General features: G+C 37.9%; 1 protein-coding gene across 7 annotated transcripts in view; it reads left to right on the top strand.

Moving 5' to 3' along the window:
• Nucleotides 1-20,950, top strand: part of PTPN13 (protein tyrosine phosphatase non-receptor type 13) — a 227,101-nt gene extending 206,151 nt beyond the window's left edge. For 6 of the 7 annotated variants that reach the window (XM_042935987.1, XM_042935989.1, XM_042935988.1 and 3 more), the window contains 8 exons: nucleotides 4,657-4,712; nucleotides 7,546-7,652; nucleotides 9,223-9,371; nucleotides 10,846-10,936; nucleotides 13,490-13,827; nucleotides 14,809-15,024; nucleotides 17,410-17,472; nucleotides 20,256-20,950. In XM_042935987.1, the coding sequence (XP_042791921.1) occupies nucleotides 4,657-4,712; nucleotides 7,546-7,652; nucleotides 9,223-9,371; nucleotides 10,846-10,936; nucleotides 13,490-13,827; nucleotides 14,809-15,024; nucleotides 17,410-17,472; nucleotides 20,256-20,351 (1,116 nt within the window). In that variant the 3' untranslated portion in view covers nucleotides 20,352-20,950. The remainder of the gene's footprint in view (nucleotides 1-4,656; nucleotides 4,713-7,545; nucleotides 7,653-9,222; nucleotides 9,372-10,845; nucleotides 10,937-13,489; nucleotides 13,828-14,808; nucleotides 15,025-17,409; nucleotides 17,473-20,255) is intronic. The other variant, XM_042935985.1, reaches the window with a different exon arrangement.
• Nucleotides 20,951-21,202: the final 252 nt, after the last annotated feature.

The raw sequence follows: 21,202 nt of genomic DNA, 5'->3' as shown, positions 1-21,202 counted from the left end.
GCTCCACCAACTGAGCCAGTCAGGTGTCCCATGACATTTATTTTATAAAGTTTGTATCTCTTAATCCCCTTCACTTATTTCACCTATCCCCTCAGCCCTGCCCCCCCTGCCAACCACCAGTTTGTTCTCTGTATTCATGAGTCTGTTTCTGTATTTTGTTTGTCTATTTATTTTTTAGATTCCACATCTAAATGAAATCATATGGTATTTGTCTTTCTCTGACTTACTTCACTTAGCATGATATCCTCCAGGTCCATCCATGTTGTCGCAAATGGCAAGATCTCATTCTTTTTTATGACTGAGTGATATTCCATCATGTGTATATACCATATCTTCTTTATCTATTGTTAGGCACTTAAATTGGTTCCATATCTTGGCTGATGTAAGTAATGGCTGCAGTAGGGGTGCTTGTCTGGCTCAGTTGGTAGAACACGCAAGTCTTGATCTCAGGGTCATGAGTTCAAGCCCCACATTGGGTGCAGAAATTACCAAAAAAAAAAAAAAAAATGTTTCAGTAAACATCGAATTTGTGTTTTCATTTTCTTTGTGTAAATACCCGATAGGGAAATTACTTGGATTGTATGTACAACCCTGAAAGTTTTAGGGTTTTAACCCTGAAAGTTTTCTCATGAGTCAAAAGTTAAGCTACTTTTGACATTATAAATGATATGATGATGATATTATAAATAGTATAGTATCACACAGGGTCATTTGTCACTGTCTTGTAACTTGTCACTCTACACTTAACTACCTTTTAATGAAGTACTTCAGGCCAATGTCTGAGCTTTATTTATGAATGAAGGAATGAATGCCAGTCATATACATAGTGTCAATCATCATCTAAAGTTTCAAAACTATTCACTTAGCTGTTGCTGAACTCGTTTGACCCTGATTAAGCTGGGGATAACAAGGTAAGAAGGTATATCAGGGTTTCTGTCCTCAATTTGCTTGTATAGTCTAGTAGTCAATTTGGGAGCTGTACAATGTAAATAAGTAAGTACAATTTTTAAAACTATAGTAAAAACATGTCCTGATAAATGTTTATATGGAATCCAGAGAATGTTACAAAGAATTGTGGAATAATAGGGACTATACAGGAGTTGATGGGTATGGTTATTAAGGCTTCTGAGAGAATTAGCATCTTATTTATTTATTTTTTAATGTTTATTATTGAGAGAGAGAGACAGAGCGCAAGTGGAGGAGGGGCAGGCTCCAGGCTCTGAGCTGTCAGCACAGAGCCTGATGCAGGGCTCGAACCCACGGACCGTGAGATCATGACCTGAGCCAAAGTTTTAGCATTTTGAAGGTATTTGGTAGGTGAGATGCAATAGGAAAGAGCATTCCATACTGAGGAACTGCTTAGCAAGGACATGAAGGTCTGGATCAGCCTGGGACATTCAGGGCACTAAATCATCGCAAGTAGGGTGTCATGTGGTATCTTGAAAGCTAAGACTGAAGAGATAGGGAGGGGTGAGTTGAGCAAGTGACTTAGATGTCATGGCAAGGAATTTGGTCTTTCTACACCTCTGGACAGGCAACTTTCCTGAGAGAGATAGAAACATGTCCCCCATTAGCTCAAAACATCTAAGATGGAGAGAAGAAAGGCATGGCCTCCTAAGACATGACATCATTGTGCTGAAATACATCAGCACACTTCCTATGTTGTTTCTAATACTGGTTATTAATCAGTAAACAATAGAAACTTTCAGTGGCTTTCCATCACCTATAAGATAATCATGCTTGACTGACTGTAGGATCCTGGCTTTATGGGCATTCGACTAATGTAGTCACACAGCCCTATGCTTAGAAGAGCTCCTCATGTGCTGTGCCATCATCTTGAAATTCTCAATTTTTTAACAAGATATCCCATATTTCCATTTGACAATGGGCACCACAAATGATACAGTTTGGTCTTGGACCCAGGAGATATCTCTACTCTTCAAGTTGCTGGATCTGGATTCTTTGAGCAATAGGATAACAAACCAACCTTCAGATGGGCTGGCCATGGTAAAATCTAAGTCTTTTCCTTGAGGCAGTGCTGCAGCTGCCTTCTCTTCCAAGGAGCCTACAATCCAGAATGAGAAGAGAGACCGAAGGCCATCTCCTTGACCCAAACCTACCCCATACACAGGTGAACTTTGCAAAATAGTGGGAAATTTTTCTTTAAGTTTTTAAATTCCAGTTAGTTAACATACAGTGTAACATTAGTTTCAGGTGTATAGTTTAGAGCACTTCCATACAGTGCTCATCATGACACATGTGCCCCTTAATCCCCATCACCTATTTAACCCATTCTTCCACCCGCCTCCCCTCTGTGGTAAACCATAGAATTTCTTCTCTATAGTTAAGAGTCTGTTTCTTAGTTTGCCTCTCTGGTTTTTTCCCCATGATTGTTTGTTTTGTTTCTTAAATTTCACATATGAGTAAAATCGTATGGTATTTGTCTTTAACTTATTTCACTGGGCATAATACTCTGTAGCTCTGTCCACATCCTTGTAAATGGCAACATTTCATCCTTTTCATGGCTGAGTAATATTCCTGTGTGTGTGTGTGTGTGTGTGTGTGTGTGTGTGTGTACACATACATATCTTCTTTATCCATTTATCAGTCAGTGGACATTTGGGCTCTTTTCATAATTTGGCTATTGTAGATAATGCTGCTATAAACATGGGGGTGCATGTGTCCCATCAAATTAGTATTTGTATGTCTTAGGGTTTAATTACCCAGTAGTGCAATTGCTGGATCATAGAATAGTTCTATTTTTAACTTTCTGAGGAAACTCCATACTCTTTTCCAGAGTGGCTGCACCAGTTACATTCCCACCAACAGTGCAAAAGGGTTCCCCTTTCTCCACATCCTCACCAACATCTGTTGTTTCTTGTATTTTTCATTTCAGCCATTCTGACAGGAATATTGATATTGGAAAATTGATATTGTTGTAGTATCACTATATTTTATTTCCAATTGGGTTTTATCTCACCATTTTCATATTAATAACAGTTGACTCTTATAAAAGGCTTTATACTTTTCAAAAGTATCACACTCATGGTAGATTCTTAGACCAGGCTTTTGATGGGAAATACAAAATCCAAATGACTTTACTTGGAAAAAAATCAACCCAGACTAAAATTATCAACTTGTAGAAACAGGTAACATCTAAGAAGCTTCCTTTTAGTGGATAAAAGCTTCCTTTTATCCGTGGATAAAACAAGCTACATTTTTTTTCTTCCTCCATAGAAATTCTGCATTTTCCTCAAACTGAAGTTCATATCAGAATAACTTAATTATAAATACTTCTTAAGTCTAAAGGTCTATAACTGAAAGATCGTATTAAAGATTATTTATATCTTGGGGCACCTGGGTGGCTCAGTCGGTTGGGCATCTGACTTTAGCTCAGGTTATGGTCTCACGGTTCGTGGTTTCAAGCCCCATGTCAAGCTGTGTGCTGACAGCATGGAGCCTGGCGCCTACTTCAGTTTCTGTGACTCCCTCTCTCTCTGTTCCTTCCCCGCTCATGTTCTGTCTCTCTCTGTCTCTCAAAAATGAATACACATTTTTAAAAAAAGATTTTTTATATCTTTATTAAAGAAGTGAGACAACCTTCCGTGGCTCAGGCATAAGCACGTGTAGGCACACAGTGGTAACCAGATGTGGTTCCTGCCCTTGTGGAGCTTATAGTCTAATGAGGAGGACAAGACAATGATCAAATAAACACCCAAGTAAACATGAAATTACAAGTTGTGATAAGGTCTATGAAGTTTAAAAAGAAAAGAAGCGGTGCCTGGGTGGCTCAGTTGGTTTGACGTCCGACTCTTGATTTCAGCTCAGGTCATGATCCCGGGGTCATGGGATTGAGCCCCACATCGGGCTCCATACTGAGCATGCAGTCCGCTTGGGATTCTTTCTCTCTCTCTCCCTCTGCCTCTCTCCCCACTCATGCTCATGCTCTCTCTCTCTCCCTAAAATAAGAGAAAAAGAAAAAAAGTGCTACAAATAAAAGCAAATGGATTATGGAGGTAAACAGCAGCCAGATAATTCAGGGTCTTGAAATGAAAGGACTGTCCCATTTGTTAAGATAATTTGTCCTAATAAAGATTGGAATGTAAGATTTATTAATCATCTAAGAATGAAACTTGTCATCTTCTGATTGTAGCAAACTGCACTTGCAGTATTTGGGTCTCTGAGACACCATGCTCACTTAAAGTATGAGCTGATTGGTCTATGTTCTCCACAGAAGGACCCATCACTTTAATAATAAAAGGGCAAGATAATTTAACACACTGAAAATTACTAAGATTTTTCTGGAGAGCCCATTTTCAGATTTTAAAATTGAAGTAGTGTAAAAATATATACTGAATATGCATGTCTAATCATACTTCAGCTATACATCTTGTCTTCTCCTTACCTCTGTACCATTAATATCCCTTATGAGAAATGAAAAGCCAGTCAGTAAGTGGGACCAGCAAAACTCTTGGGCCACTGAAGATGCCTTAGCCACAGTTTGACATTAATTGAATGTCATACGTGTGTTTGTTATATGAGGATGGACATGACAGAAAATATAGGAAATAAGTAACAGAAACAAATTGAACACTGAGATTGTTTGATTTTTTTTTTACAATGGGCTAATGTAATTTTTATTTCTCTTTATTGTAGTCTATCAAAATGAATGGCTGTGAAGAATATTATGAAGAAAAAGTAAAAAGTGAAAGGTAAGAAAATAATCCCTTAAAGTATATAACAGGGGCACCTGGGTGGCTCCATCAGTTGAGCATCTGACTTTGGCTCAGGTCATGACGTCACAGTTCATGAGTTCGAGCCCCATGTCAGGCTCTGTACTGACAGCTCAGAGCCTGAAGCCTGCTTCAGATTTTGTATCTCCCTCTCTCTCTCTGCCCCTCCCCCACATGTTCATTCCCTCTCCTTCTCTCTCTCTCTCTCTCTCTCTCTCTCTCTCTCTCTCTCTCTCTCTCTCTCTCTCAAAAATAAATAAACATTTAAAAAAATTAAAGTATAAAAATTCCATTGCTTTTTAGAAGTGCTCTGAGGTGGGGGTACCTGGCTGACTCAGTTGGTGGAGCATGTGACTATTGATCTCCGGGTCATGAGTTCAAACCCCACCCTGGGTGTAGAGATTACTTAAAAAATAAAATCTTTAAAAAAAAAAAAAAAAAAAAAAAGGTGTTCTGAAGATTTTCATTTAGATGTTGCTTTTGAAATTAATTTATTCTTTTCCAATGAAATGAGAATGTTGACTAAATTATGGACCTATGGCTGAATATTAAGAATGTTTTTAAAATACTGTTATAAGGGTTCAGGTGGCATGTGACAATGTATTTGTTATAACATTCCTCCAAAAAACAGTATCCTTGACCATGGGGAAAAAATGAAAGAAAGGTCTAAAAGGGAAAGTGCCAACAATGAGGAAAGTCTGGCAAATATCTGGGCCAGCTGCCAATAATTGTAAAGATACAAGCTCTTCCCTGTTAGGCAAGGGAAGGGGAGGAAGGAGGTCGGGGAAACTAGTATATCTAATTTATTTGAATGGCAGTTAGAAACCCTATTAACATATAAATTTTATCTACATGTTACTAATTCTCGGATACACTTTCTTTTTGATTTTAACATTTCTGAAATCAATATAATTTCTTCCTTAATGTGAACAAAATAATAGTGTATCTTACAACGATGAGCATCAAAGATTCAAAGAATTGTAATATATAACCTTCAATCTAGCAATTTCATTTCCAAAAAAATGGCTCCCACTACCACATGTGTGCAAAGACATTTCTACAAAAATGTAATTGCAACATCATTTATACTTGTAAAAAAATAATTACACAAAATAAATTAGGGTATACGCCTACAAGCACCCATGAAACACTAAAGCAGCTAATCAAAGGAATGATAAAGGAGGGAATGCCTGACGGAAGGATCTCCAAACTATACCCTTGCAAACAAAATATATTTATTACATGACAAAAGCAACCTCATTGATGCAGAACTTGCAAATTAAATGTTAATTGCAACCCATAATTATCTGGAACAGAGGAAAACATTCACCATAAAAGCAACATAATTGCTACCCCGTTATTGATGTTGTGGGACCATTGTACATGTCTTGTTTTAATGGTCTATACTAATGTTGTTTTGTTCCCCCTGAATATCATAAAATGCAAAAATGTGTTCAGCCTTTTACATTATGCTTTTTCATCTCATTGCTAAACTTTTGTCCTGCCTGGATTCTCTTTTCTAGCCATCCACCCTACCAGCAAGATGGCATCTACTGTGTACCCCTAGAATAATGGGAACTTGTACTGTGTTTTATTACATTACCTGAGTGTCCTGATGCAGAAATGTCCCTCCAGCCTCCATTTGTAGCAAAAGACAGATGTGCATCAACAGAGACTTCTATAAATAAATTAAGATACATCCATATGGTACAATAATAGTAGGTAGCTGTTAAAAAGACACAGAGAGCTCTACTGACACAGTTGTAATTGGTTATCTGTGTTGAAGCGGGCAACAAACCACTTTCTCTGTCTCCAAGGGACGCCTTCAGTCTAACGTCCAAAGACAGGATTTGTTTGAAAATAAATTTTAAACTATATTAAACAATTCTGGGGGCGCCTGGGTGGCGCAGTCGGTTAAGCGTCCGACTTCAGCCAGGTCACGATCTCACGGTCCGTGAGTTCGAGCCCCGTGTCAGGCTCTGAGCCCCGCGTCAGGCGCTGGGCTGATGGCTCGGAGCCTGGAGCCTGTTTCCGATTCTGTGTCTCCCTCTCTCTCTCTGCCCCTCCCCCGTTCATGCTCTGTCTCTCTCTGTCCCAAAAATAAATAAAAAACGTTGGAAAAAAAAAAATTTAAAAAAAAAAACAATTCTGTACTTCAGTTTAATTTACATCTATCAATAAATCTTAGGACTTGTAGGCTTGGGTTTTTCAAATCAGATCATCTGTTTTTTTTGTTTTTTTAATTTTCTTAACATTTACTTATTTTTGAGAGACAGAGAGAGACAGAGCATGAGCAGGGGAGGGGCAGAGAGAGAGGGAGACACAGAATCTGAAGCAGGCTCCAGGCTCTGACCTTTCAACACAGAGCCCGACGTGGGGCTCGAACTCACAAACCACAAGATCATGACCTGAGCCAAAGTCAGATGCTTAACCGACTGAGCTACCCAGGCACCCCCAGACGATCTGTTTTTAAATATCTTGATAATTGTATAGGAAATAAGGAGTTCAAGGATATTCTTTTTTGAGAGAGAGAGAGAGAGAGAGAGCATGCATGTACACATGAGTGGGAGAGGGGCAGAAAGAGAGAGAGAGAGAGAGTGAAGGAGAGAATCCCAAGAAGGCTCCACACTGTCAGCACAGAGCCCAATGCGGGGCTCAATCCCATGAACCATGAGATCATGAGCTGAGCTGAAACCAAGAGTCGGACACCTAACCGACTGAGCCACTTGGGTGTCCCTCAGGGATATAATATTTAAATGCATTTGGGGGACAAAACTGAAGAAAATATTACAAACGTGTTTTGTTGTCATAGCTTGATTCAAAAGCCACAAGAAAGGAAGACTGATGGTGTCAATGAAGTGGCCTGGGCAAGTGATGAATTGCCAATGGAAACAACAAACCTTGAGGATTCCAATAAAGGCAAGAATTTTATAAGCCATTTTTTTCATCAAAAGCAATGGATAAAAAAATAAGTGTTTGAAAATCACAGTTTTCAGAATACAGAGATATGCTATTTCTCTATATGTGTGCATTATTTGGTTCTATACATTAAATGAAATTACATAGGCAAACATCAGCATTCAGTTCTCTAAATAGGTATTTGCACAGTTGGAGGCTAAAATTCTCAGTGGCTTGAAGTAAAACACACAAATAAATGTGTAAATATGTTAATTGGAAACACAAAGTCACAGTTTTGCCAATCTGGAACGAGAAGTCAAGGAGTACATTTAATTTATAATAAAACAGGTAGAATCGCTCAAAGAGGGAAAATTATTACCCTTGAATCTCAACCTCATTTTTTAAAAGCAAGAGTCAATTGCTGTGTCCTGTTACTGCCTCTGTGACTTTATAACTGAGCCAGTAGAGAAATGAAGCTCTATTCAGTGTTGCATTTCTCTTTTTTTATAGAAGGCAGTGTTACACTAATGCAACAAAAGACATGGTTTTGTAATTTGAAGTGTTAGTTGTTAAAGGAAATTAAAGTAGTTGAATGAACACCTTTTTGATTTATGTGGACTGTTAGTGTCCGTGATGGTGCTTTTGTCAAATCCCGTAGCCCATGCCCATCTCCAGTGTTTGAGCTCCCATCGCCTTTATGCTCAGTTCTGTAAAAGTTTACAACTACTTTCAAGGAGTGAATTCTGTGTTTACAACTAGCCTTCACCCCACCAGATGTTCCATTTCTTGAGATATTGTACAGCCTCCTATGGCCTACAGAGCCTGGCATTATTGTTATCTATGTAGTAACTGTCATCAGAATGCTTTAGTTAACTAATTTACAGGTATGTCTGCAAAGTGACACTTATGCAGACTATAGCAAGAACTCCCTCCTACTTTTTTCCAGGATAACAGTTGCTTTCTGATACAAGTAGTTTCCACAGAGCAGGTACTAAATTAGATACATATCTCTTCTAAGACACTGATATCACTTACTTGATAAGCTCCTGAAGACCCCAACGTTTCACTTGTATTGATAAAACTGTCAAATGCCAGAGATACTGGCACTGAGTACCAAGGGTACTTGGTAGAGAGGGTAAGAGAGAGGAGGGTAGAGAGAGGAGACATCAGTGTTTCTAATGCAATGTCCCATTATGAAGAATTTCTGAAGCATCCCACTTCATCTTTTCCCCATGTGCTTGGAAGCTAATTAAAGTGCAAAGCAGTAAGAGGGACTAGATACGTTCTCATCAAGAAAATAGTGCCATCTGAGTCAAGAGAAGCAAAAAAAAAAAAAAAAAAAAAAAAAAAAAAATTCAAACTCTTCTAGAAACTGTAAGTACACAAGAGCCAAGGGCCTTGCCATGGCCAAGATTTTCCTATGTTGATTGTAGGTATCTGCCCACCTGTTCTATTGCCTTATTAATTCTAAAGACTCTTCCTTTGGTAAAAATAGAGGAGGTAAGAACATGCGCAAATCCGTTCCCTTATTGGCTAAATCAATTACGTGGGAATTTTTTTTTTTAAACATCGACTGCTGTCTTCCTGTTAGATCATCCGTTTCTGACAAATGAGGAGCTTGCTGCAGTCCCCATCGTCAAAGTGCCCCCCTCCGGTAAATACACCGGTACCAAGTTGAAATCAGTCATTCGAATGTTGCGAGGTTTGTTAGATCAAGGGATTCCTTCTAAGGAGCTGGAGGTAAGTGGCTTCTGCCAGTGATTCTTTATCAAAGTTTTATATGCAGGGTTAGGAGAAATTTTGAAAAGGCCCATTACCTCACAACTCTACTTCCAACTACAAGCACCATCCTGTCCTGTCTAGCAGGAAATTAATTTTTCCAGTTAGGATCCTAATAGTACTGGTTTAAAGAGATCTCTTTAGCTGCTTTGAAGCTTGATAAATCTCCCGAAAGATTACCCTTCCTGCCTCATAGTAGTGATAAAGAGGCTTTTTTTTTCAAGTTAAGTGTCAATTCCAACCATCCACTAAACTTCATAATTAATACACTGTTGATGTAGTTCATTAGCAGTAGTTTCTAGTTTAATACAGCTTCAGAAATATGCCCCTCAGGTCAAAGAGGCAATGGTTCAGAGCCCTTGCTCATGTCATCTTGCTGGCAACATCCATATTTACCATGAGACAAAAGAGGAATGTAGCACCCCTGTGGTTTTGGGGTTTACCTGGCTCATCTCTCTCAAACCATATACTTGCTTTGCCTACTTCCTGAGCTTTTCATAACCACTGAAGTGAAAGGAGCTAACTTCTCCTGAGAGCTTCTGCAATGTGCTAGATGCTTTGTATTAAATACTCACAATAATGTAACTCCCATTAATAGATTTGGAAACAAGCTCACAATAGTTGAGGTATACTCTCCTCCATTTTGCAGAAATGATTTCTTTCTTTAAGGTTTAAATGTCACCACCCCACAGACCTGCCATCACAACCCTTTATAAAGTAAATCTTTATTTTTCTCTAACACAGTAGCTTGTTAAGTTCTTGACACATATATCACAGTATGTTTACTTCTCTACTGCCTCTTTCGCCCAATGGTCTGAAAGCTCTAGGAGAACCAGAATCATATCTTCCTTCTCACTACTGTATTCCCAGCACTTATTACAGTGCCCTGCATCTAGTAGGCATTTTCAATATATATTTGTCAAATGGATGGATGGATGGATGGATGGATGGATGGATGGATGGATGGATGAGTGGATGAAAAGTGACAAAGAGTTGACGTTAAAACATAGGACTGTCTAACCACAACTCTACCATAAAGGTTATTCTATGACCCCACAGACAGTATTGTCAAAAAATTCTGCTCCATCTCATTTTTTAAGTGCAAGTTGTTTTTATAAGTTGGTTTTTTCCCTAAAATATAATTACAGACCTTTTTAGACTGAAATGTAAAATTAAGATACAAAGTACAGCCTCACAAAATTAGTTGAGTGACTACAACATGTTAAAGATATTTGCAGAAATATATTTCAAATATCAGATTAATATTGGGATTTTAGGCTTGCTTATCTTGCCAGGACAGATCTATTTCTTAACATTCAGCGTCTGCCCTGATCAGTAGCCAGTTTTGCACCCTGCGTATTTAACGTATTTGCAATTATTACTGAATTCCTGCTTATTTCAACAAATTTAACTTTATTTCCATTTTTGCTTGCAGAATCTTCAAGAATTAAAACCTTTGGATCAGTGTCTAATTGGACAAACTAAGGAAAACAGAAGAAAGAATCGATATAAAAATATACTTCCCTGTAAGTTCCAATTTGGCTTCAAATCAAATGTATGTCTAATATAATTTGAACTGATTGAAAGCTTTTATGCTAGTTTACCTATTTCTCACATAAGTGTGTGTGCACACACACAAGCACATATTCAGAGATTTACATAAGTAACAAATACATTTAGATATAGAATGTGAATTCCTTTTCAAATCATCTATGATATACTGAAAATCACACTGAGGAATCTTAAATATTTCTTCAGACATTTGTGAGTTTTTACAGCATAGTATTAGAAATTAATCGGTGATGCCAAATCAGTAATTTTAAAGTCTTCTTGAAAATATGAAATCAACTTCTGGATGAGTGGTTTCTTAGTTCATGTGTCATGCCAACATCTATTTATTCCACTCACTTTATGGTAGAGAAACGTCTCTGATATATGTGCATGTGGCTGCAGTGGTACCAACGGTGGTACTACCAGGTTGCATTATAGTTTGAACTGTTTCAGGTACAGGAAGGAAAAAAAGCAGTTCCTTTTTACCCACATTTTACCCATTCCACCAATCAACATGTGATTTTTTAAATTATATCTGTTTGTAGCCGAAATATCAATGTCTAGCAACTTTTTGTTTTCTTTAGCCATTTCTCATCGTAATGATCAGCCACATATCTATGTATTAGCACATTGGATTCCACCATGTGTGACACAATGAGCCTATCCTCAAGGAAGTCATAAATTCAAAGACCCGTAACGGAGCCAATAGTGACAAATCATGCAATAAATAATAGCTGAATTTTTTCAACCCAAGACAGAAGACACAAAATTTATTTTGGCAAACTTCCTGCGAAAAGTGAATCTTAACATCTTAAAAATTAAATTGAGGGGTGCCTGAGTGGCACAGTCAGTTGGGCATCCGACTCTTGATTTACAGGTCATTATTTCTTTGTGGGATTGAGCTCCACGTCAGGCTCTGCACTGACAGTGTGGAGCCTGCTTGGGATTCTCTCTCTCCCTCTCTTTCTGCATATCCCCCACTCATGTGCACACGTGCTCTCTCTCAAAATAAACTTAAATAAATACACATGAAATTGATAATGGTTCAGTATAAAGTAGGTGGGAATTATTTCAGGCAAAAAGAAAAAGAAATGGTCAGACTAGTATCTTAAAATCAAATGGAGTAAGCCATGAATCTAAAACTACTGAGTGGATTTATTGCCATGAGTTATGATGTAAAAGTCAAGTAATTGAAGGGCAATTGATGGAGGACTTTGAAACCTATTAATAAAGTCATAATTTGATAATCCTAGAAATTACCAGTTAAATTTATAAATGTTTTAAGTAGAAATGGCTTCTGATGTGTAAGTACATACAAATTAATTATCTTGGATAAGATGGCTTACATATACTTTCACTGGTTTGAAAATTTATATCCTGACTATGAAATTACCATCAGACAAAGACAAGAGCCTACATACCTGGAGAATAAAGTGAGCTACCTTTTGGTTTATTGTGTTTATAGTTGGCTGCTGATTTAAAAGAACATAATTTAATTAGATGAGCAAGAGGTAATTATGCCAATTATACTTATAATAAGTACTTTAGTAAACTCAGTATAATATTAATATTTGTTTCATGAAATAATCTTTTGGCATTGTCATTCATTAAATTCAGTCTTATTGTCATCATTAAGATAAGGATGGATAAGAAATAGTAAAGTTAAGTTTGTTTCTCTAGGAACTTGTTAAGAAGTTCTAAATGTATTAATTTATAAATTTCAGTTTTTCAGCCAAATCTATGTACATAATATCTAATTGTCTGTCAAACTCATTGAGTTGACATCTTAGATATACTTGTAATGAGTGAAATGGGTAAATATAAAATGATTTGGCTATACTATAATTTGAAAATATGCTTTTATTAAAATGTGTTTTTGACTTCATTTATGGCTCTGAGGAATTTCTCATAATCTTTGAGTGACCCTGTTTGTAAGGCTCTTGTTTAAAAATGCATGATACAGGGGTGCCTGGGTGGCTCAGTCAGTTAAGTGTCGGACTCATGATCTTACGGTTCACGAGATCGAGCCTGTGTTGGGCTCTGAGCTGACAGTATAGAGCCTGCTTGGAATTCTTTCTCTCCTCTCTTTCTGCCCCTCTCCCACTTGAGCTTGCAAGCATACACAGTCTATCTCTCTTCAAATAATTTTAAAACCTTGAAAAAAAAAGAAATAGAACAAATTCTTTAAAAAATAAATAGAGTGGCTCAGTCAGTTAAGCATCTGACTCTTGATTACTGCTCAGGTCATGAGCTCATGGTTGGTGAGTTTAAGCTCTGCATTGAGCTCTGTGTTGACAGTGTGAAGTCTGCTTGGGCTTCTTTCTTTCTCTCTGCCACTCCCCCACTTGTGTGCTCTGTCACTGTCTTGCTCTCTCTCTTTCAAAATAAATAAACTGAAAGAAAGAAAGAAAGAAAGAAAGAAAGAAAGAAAGAAAGAAAGAAAGAGGAAGGAAGGAAGGAAGGAAGGAAGGAAAAGAAAGAAAAATGCATGATACAGATGGCTCTGTTTTGTGGTGGAAAATTCACAGATGACGCCACAAGAGTGCCTCTTGGAGATGAAGGTGGATATATCAACGCCAGCTTCATTAAGATACCAGTGGGAAAAGAAGAGTTTGTTTACATTGCCTGCCAAGGACCTCTCCCTACAACTGTTGGAGATTTCTGGCAGATGATTTGGGAACAAAAATCCACAGTGATAGCCATGATGACCCAAGAAGTAGAAGGGGAAAAAATCAAATGCCAACGCTATTGGCCTAATATCCTGGGCAAAACGACCATGGTCAGTGACAGGCTTCGGCTGGCTCTTGTGAGAATGCAGCAGCTGAAGGGCTTTGTCGTCAGGGCAATGGCCCTAGAAGATATTCAGGTAAGCAAATTAAATCTTTCCATCTCCCAAGGCTTATCTCCTACTTGGAATGTAGGCCTAGATTCTTTCTTTGATAGCATCAGTGTATTCCTAAATGAAAGCCAGCAACTTCTGGGTTCCCATTTCAGTGGCACTAATGTCACCCATTATTTTTTATCTAATGTAAACTTAAATGTGACCCTCTTCATGACTTCTACCAAGCCGTTTCCTCCAGTATGTACTGTATTAGAATGAAAATGAGAACACAGGACTCTTAAGGTGACCATCTATCATCCTTTGCGTAGTGATACAACAGAATGGCTCGAAGCTATGTGCTGGAAATGTTTTGGTTTTTTTTTAAGGTCAAACCTCTCAGTAGAGTGAGTAAAACTTTTTAAAAAATCTCTAAGTATCAAGTACTCCCCCATAAACAACATATTTAGTTTACTTGCTAATGAGGAAATACTAATGTTGATGGTGCTGTGGAAAAAACCCTAAAGGAGTTGACGAAGCCATAGGGATGGGGGAGGGTAGATTTCAGTCAGAAAGAGCAAGTGCAGAGGCCCTAGGCTTGAACTGTGCCTTAGTGTTTTTAAAGAGCCGCAGAGGTCTCTGTGGCCATAAGGAGCAGGTTAGGTCTGAGAGTAGCTGGGCCAAATTTTGTAAGGCAATTAAGCCATTGCAATGACTTTGGCTTTTATGCAGAGTGAGTTAAAAGTGCAGTCATTTAGAAAAGGTTGTTATTCACATCAAAATGTAATTTGCTTTTAGGATTTCCAAAAAGTAGTTTTTACCAGTATTTAAAATGTGGATTTAGCAACCTCCTTGATAAAGACCCTCCATGTGTTGTTTGATAGAGTCTTTTTGTCTCTTTCACCTTTCCTTTCATCCGATCCAATGGGCAAGTCAAAATTTGAAAGAATAGTATATTATTAAGAATTAAAACTTATGTGTGAACAATACAGTATGCCTTTATCTATTTCTTTTGTTGTACAATTTCAGACAGGAGAGACGCGGCATATTTCTCATCTGAATTTCACTGCCTGGCCAGACCACGATACACCTTCTCAGCCAGACGACTTGCTCACTTTTATCTCTTACATGAGACACATTCATAAATCGGGCCCAATCATCACACACTGCAGTGCTGGCATTGGACGTTCAGGGACCCTGATATGCATAGATGTGGTTTTAGGATTAATCAGTCAAGATCTTGACGTGAGTACAAGATATAGGCTGAAACTAGGGCCACCTGAGTGGCTCAGTTTGTTAAGCATCTGTCTCTTGATTTCAGCTCAGGTCTCATGGTCATGATTTTACAGTCATGAGATCAAGCCCCACGTCAGGCTCTGCACTGGGTGTGGAGCCTACTTAAGATTCTCTCTCTCTCTCTCTCTCTCTCTCTGTCTCTCTCTCTCTCTTTCTCCCTCTGCCCTTTCCTCACTTGTGCTCACTCTGTCTCTCTCTGAAAAAAAAAAAAAAAAAGTTATAGGCTGAACTAGCATTTGACCAGAACTAATGGTAAAATCTAATTTTTAATAGTGTGATATAATCTTGGAATTTTTTATTTAGCAGTTTCTATAAATCTCTCAATTTTCTTACTTTATCAAATTATAATTTAGTAAATGTTGTTCAAAACTACCCAGATCATAATCAAGAAGAAATAATACTTCAAATTTATATTTGATTTTTTGTTTTGTTGTTGTTGTTGTTTTTATTTTTTATTTATTTTTTGGGAGAGCGCAAGCAGGGGAGGGACAGAGAGAGAGGGACAGAGGATCTGAAGCGGGCCTAGCACTGACAGGCTGACAGCAGTGAGCCCAGTACAGGGCTCGAACTCATGATTCATGAGATCATGACCTGAGCTGAAGGTCGCTCAGCTGACTGAGCCACCCAGGTGCCCCAAATTTATATTTGTTTTACTGGTTTTAACTGTGCTCAAAAGTCCCTTATGCACTATTGCATGTTACTCTTTATAGTCTGTAGGCTTGTATAAGATAAAGTCAGTGTCACCATCATACTTAGGAATAGAAATATTGAAGCACTGGGGCTGGTTCAGTTGGTAGAGCAAGCAACTCTTTATCTTGGGGTCCTAAGTTCAAGCCTTACATTGAGTTCGAGCTTACTTTATATATATATATACATATGTATATATGTATACATATATTTTGTGCATATATATATATATATATATATGCACAAAAGAAAGTATATTGGGGCACCTGAGTGGCTCAGTCGGTTAAGCATCCAACTTTGACTCAGGTCATGATCTCTCAGTTCATGAGTTCAAGCCCTGCGTCAGAGTCTGTGCTGACAGCTCAGAGCCTGGAGCCTGCTTCAGATTCTGTGTCTCCCACTCTCTCTGCCCCTCCCCTACTCTCTCTTTCTCTCTCTCTCTCTCTCTCAAAAATAAACATTAAAAAACAATTTTTTAAAAAAAGACATTCTTTTTTTGTTACTGTTACCTGTAGGTGGAAAATGTATTTAATATTTTAATATTTATTTAATATAAATAATATATTTATTTTAAATATTTTAATATTTATTAAAATATTTAAATTATATTAAATATAATAACTATTATTATAAGTTTATATTTAATAATTTATATTATATTATATATATTATATAAATTTAATAATATATTTATATTAAATTACAAATTTAATTTATAAATAAATTAAATAAAAATAAATAAAATATTTAAATTTATATTAATATTAATATATTAATATTTATTTAAATATTTTGATATTTAAAAAATATTACTCAGTAAACAAAATTACTGATTACAATCTTATTAAAATTAAATTAGTATAAACCTTACTTACAATGTTAGAACATCTTACTGTATATAAGCAATTAAAATCATCATGTCTTAAAGAATTTTGGTTAAAAGCAGTTCTGTCTTGCTCTTCACACAGTATTGTATCTACCATTAATGATTTAAGTGGAACAAAACAAAACAGTCTATTTCTCCCTTGTTTCAAACTGCTAACATCAGTGAAAATAAAAAGATCAGGAATTTCATTCTGAAAAGCAAACTGCAGGAAAAATAGCTTGCCTTGTGTTTTTTTAAGGGTGATATGAGGGGGCACCTGAGTGGCTCAGTCAGTTTAAGCATCCGATTTTGACTCGGGTCATGATCTCACGGTTTGTGGATTCAAGCCCCGCATCAGGCTCTGTGCTGACTGCTCAGAGCCTGGAGCCTGCTTCAGATTCTGTGTCTCCCTCTCTCTCTGTCCCTTCCTCATTTGTGCTCTCACTCTCTCTCAAAAATAAATAAATAAACTCAAAAAAAAATTTTTTTTAATAAAATAAATGGTGATATTAGAAATAAGTCAAATTCCAGAGGGAAGACAATTTCTGTTTGGGACTTTCAAATAAAACAACTTCCCCTAATTCTTACAAAGAACATAAATAAAATTATGAAATGATGGCAGAGTTAGTCCATTGACTTATTTTGTCTGGAACAATTTCCCAAAGCTGCTATAAGGGGAAGGAGAATGAGATATAGAAATCTATAGAAGTCCTTCCTCCGTGAACCTTTGGGGTTCAGATTCGGTGACACTTTCTCTAACGGATAGCCATTTCCTTTGGCAGTTTGACATCTCTGACCTCGTGCGCTGCATGAGACTGCAAAGACATGGGATGGTTCAGACAGAGGTGAGTCTTGGTGTCTTCTAATTAGGATTTTCATGAGGATTCGGATCTTTTCAGAGTTCTGGTTAAACCATTTCTCTTCTTAATGGGCCTTCACATTATTCCTTAAAACCAAACATCTGTGGTAGTGAGGGACTGTTTTTTTTTTTCTTTAAGCATGAGGACTAATTCAGAAAAAAATGAAAATATTTAAATTTTGCCTTTTAATTTTTTAAAAAATGAAGAAAAAGGGAGTGCCTGGGTGGCTTAGTCAGTTGAGCATCCAACTCTTGATTCTTCTTGGGTTGAGATCCCAGGGTTGTGGGATCGAGCCCTGCATCTGGTTCCATGCTGAACATGGAGGCTGCTTGGGCTTCTTGCTCTCACTCTCACTCTCGCTCTCGCTCTTGCTCTCACTCTCACTCTCTCCCCCTCTCCTCCCTCCCTCCCCATCTGCCCCCCCCCCCCACCCTGGTGGCTCAATTGGTTAAGCATCCAACTTCAGCTCAGGTCATGATCTCATAGCTCGTGGGTTCAAACCCCATGTCGGGCTCTGTGATAACATCTCAGAGCCTGGAACCTGCTTCGGATTCTGTGTCTCCCTCTCTCTCTGCCCCAGCCCCACTCATGTTCTGTCTCTCTCCATCTCTTAAAAATAAGTAAACATTAAAATAAATATTTTTAATAAAAATACTTTTTTTTTTTTTTTTAGTTTTTTAAAAATGAGTGCATCTGCACTGCAAAGAACAGGGGGGCATGTTGGGGCAACAATTGGGGATGGTACCAAATAGCATATAATTAGTGGCATTCTTTCCCCGTTTCCAACTTAAAGATGTTAAAGGTAACATTCTTGCTACAGAAATTCCCCGAGAGGGAATGGATTCAGCAGCACTGAGCAGAAGGCCAGAAGGCAGGCTGGAGTTGCTTAGCTTGGACGAGGCACTCTTGGGGGAGAGTGAATGTGTGGATCTGTATCTCCTGTTTTGATCATGTTCATTTCAAACGATGATAACAAACCATGGGTTATATCACCCACTGACCTACAGACTTGTATCTTTCCAAGAACTGCATTATGTAGATTATCTGTCTGTTCTGAGCAGTTCCACTATTCTTATTGTTTGTATTGTGGGGAGGGATATGGAAGCTTTTTATATGTCTGTAAGTTCACATTTCTCTTCCTCCTGAAGAATATAAAAGTTTATGACTATCTTTAAAATTAAAGTTTGCCTGCCTTCCATTCATGTACACTTTTAATTCAAGTTAAATCTCCTAAATATTAAGCTGATACACATTTTTTAGGTAAAGAGAACCTACTGATCTGAATAAGTTCTTTATACCCAGGAAATTCATTCACTCAACAGACACTTATTTACTGAGTGTCTGCTGTGGACCAGGCATGCTTCTAGGTACTTGGAGCACATCTGTGAATGACACAAAGATCCCTGCTAGAATAGCAAAGATCTTCTCAAGGGGTGGTGAGGAGGAAGACAGATATTAGGCACACTAAGTAAGTTATCTAAGATCTTTGAAAGCAATAAGTACTTTAGAGGGGAAAAAAAATAGATCAGGGCAAAGAGGAAGCATGGTGGCTGGGAGAGGTGCTTTCAATAGGGGGCAGCACTGAGAAAGTGACACTGGAGCCAAGATCTGAAGGAAGGGCAGTGCGGGTCATTGGCTATCTGACAGTAAGAGCATTTCAGGCAGACAGAACCACCCATGTGGAGATCTGAGGCAGGAGCAGGTCTTGCGTGTTTAAACATGGCCATGGCTGGTGTGGCTGAGGTGGAAAAGGGAAGTGACAGGACCAGGGCCTGGGCTTTCTTCTGAGTGATGTGGAGCCATCATAGGATGTGGACTGACCTGATCTGAGTCACATTTTAAAGGTCCTCTCTGGCTACTGTGCTAAAACGATACGGGATTTGGGGAGGAGGCTACAGGGTTAGAAGCAGGTAGGTCCATTAGGTGGCAGGTGTGGTGCAGACTGGAGTGGTGGATATAGGGGGAAGGGGGCATCATGGGAAATAGGTTTGCTAACGGTTCGTTTGTGGCGTGCGAGAAAGTCAAAGATGAACTTGTGCAAAATGTGGGAAAGTCAAAATACAGAGAAGCAAAAAGGAAACGAAAGGGTTACTTGTATTCCTACTCTCCAGAATTGTCAACATTTTAGGGAACGTTCTTTCATTCTTTAGTCCAAACAAGTGCACAGGCATGACTGCTTTGAATGAGTTTCAACTGTAGTTGTTTTATTACTTTCCATTTAGTATATCGTGAATTAATTCCTTGTATAACAAGAAAACTCAGATCACTGCACCATCAACTAAACAGAGAGTAATTTCACAAAAAAAAAAAAAAAAAAGTTAATTTCGAAAGACTTTGATTCTTTGATTTCCATATTCTTTTGTTCCAAATATTTCAAGAAAATTATTTTGTGTGGTGTCTTGGGTTTTGACATTTCAGAACATTAAGATGAGCTCAATAAACTCTACAGGAAATTTTGTAGGAAGTTTATTTTTCCCTTATAAAAGCAAATCATAAATATTACCAAAACACAAAACATAAAAGTGGCGTACCACAGACAATTTCGGTTGGGACTCTGGGATATTTCCACCCCCAAGGCTTTTCCCCTCCTCGTTTTGTCCATCCAGTTTCAGCTTCTTATAATTTTTATGATACTGCACAATTCTATGTCCTGCGTCTTAATAGTAACTATAACAAAATTCTCCATATTTCCAAAATTACTCATGACGTATCTATTTCACATTATAAATCTAGAATCTGTCTCTTTTTTTTTTCTCTTTTGGCCATAGGATCAGTATATTTTCTGCTATCAGGTCATCCTTTATGTTCTGACGCGTCTTCAAGCTAAAGAAGAGCAAACAGAACAGCCACAGCTTCTGAAATAACAGGAAAAGAACAGCCTTCTGGATGCTTCTTCATCTCTCCCCCAACCTCCAACAGATTTTCCTGCTCCCTGTTTAAAATAATGATCACAGGGCCGCAAGTCCATACAACATTATTATGCTTATTCTCCTCTACCTTAGAGGGGCATTCTTCACAACAACGATGGTGAAATGCTGTATTTTTACAGCTACTTCAGCCTGTGATGATAATTTAAAATTTTTTAGCACTAACTGAACAATGCAGATCTTAGCGATGATTAAGGCAGCCTTTGATTATAGTTGACATTGTTACAAAGACACACACACCAAGTCTATTTTTAATGCACCAATCTTGTTGATAGCAAAATTCTTTTCCAGTATTTTAATAGAGTTATTTTATAGGAGATACTTGAAACCAGTATTTAAGCTTTAAATGACAGTAATATTGGAATAGAAAAACGTAGCAAATGTTTACTGTATCAGTTTCTGATGTTTACTATATAGAATTTCCTATAATATATTTATATACTTTTTCATGAAAATGGAGTTATCAGATACATTTGTAACTGCATTATCTGTTATGCTTCATCTCACTCTGTAAATAAAAATACATCTTAAAAATATGAGCAAGCCAAAGTGTATGCGGACAAATTCAACATTTTCAGTGTGTTATTTCTTAACACCCAGGCACTGGGGAGACAAGAACTTCTGGACCCCAACTTCCCATCTCCCCAACTTGGCCCCAGGCGTGCCGGCCCCAGGGACCAAGAGTGGTGTTAGAAACCCTGCTGGATCTTCATCAGGGTCTGACATGAGGGTCATGTCCTGACCGACAGTAGCTAAGACATTCAGTCTCCCTTCCTTCCGCCTCGCTG

Source organism: Panthera leo, chromosome B1 (assembly GCF_018350215.1).
Source record: "Panthera leo isolate Ple1 chromosome B1, P.leo_Ple1_pat1.1, whole genome shotgun sequence".
Classification (NCBI taxonomy): Eukaryota; Metazoa; Chordata; class Mammalia; order Carnivora; family Felidae; genus Panthera; species Panthera leo.
Note: the sequence above shows the minus strand (reverse complement) of the source record. Positions and strands in the feature narration are given on the sequence as shown.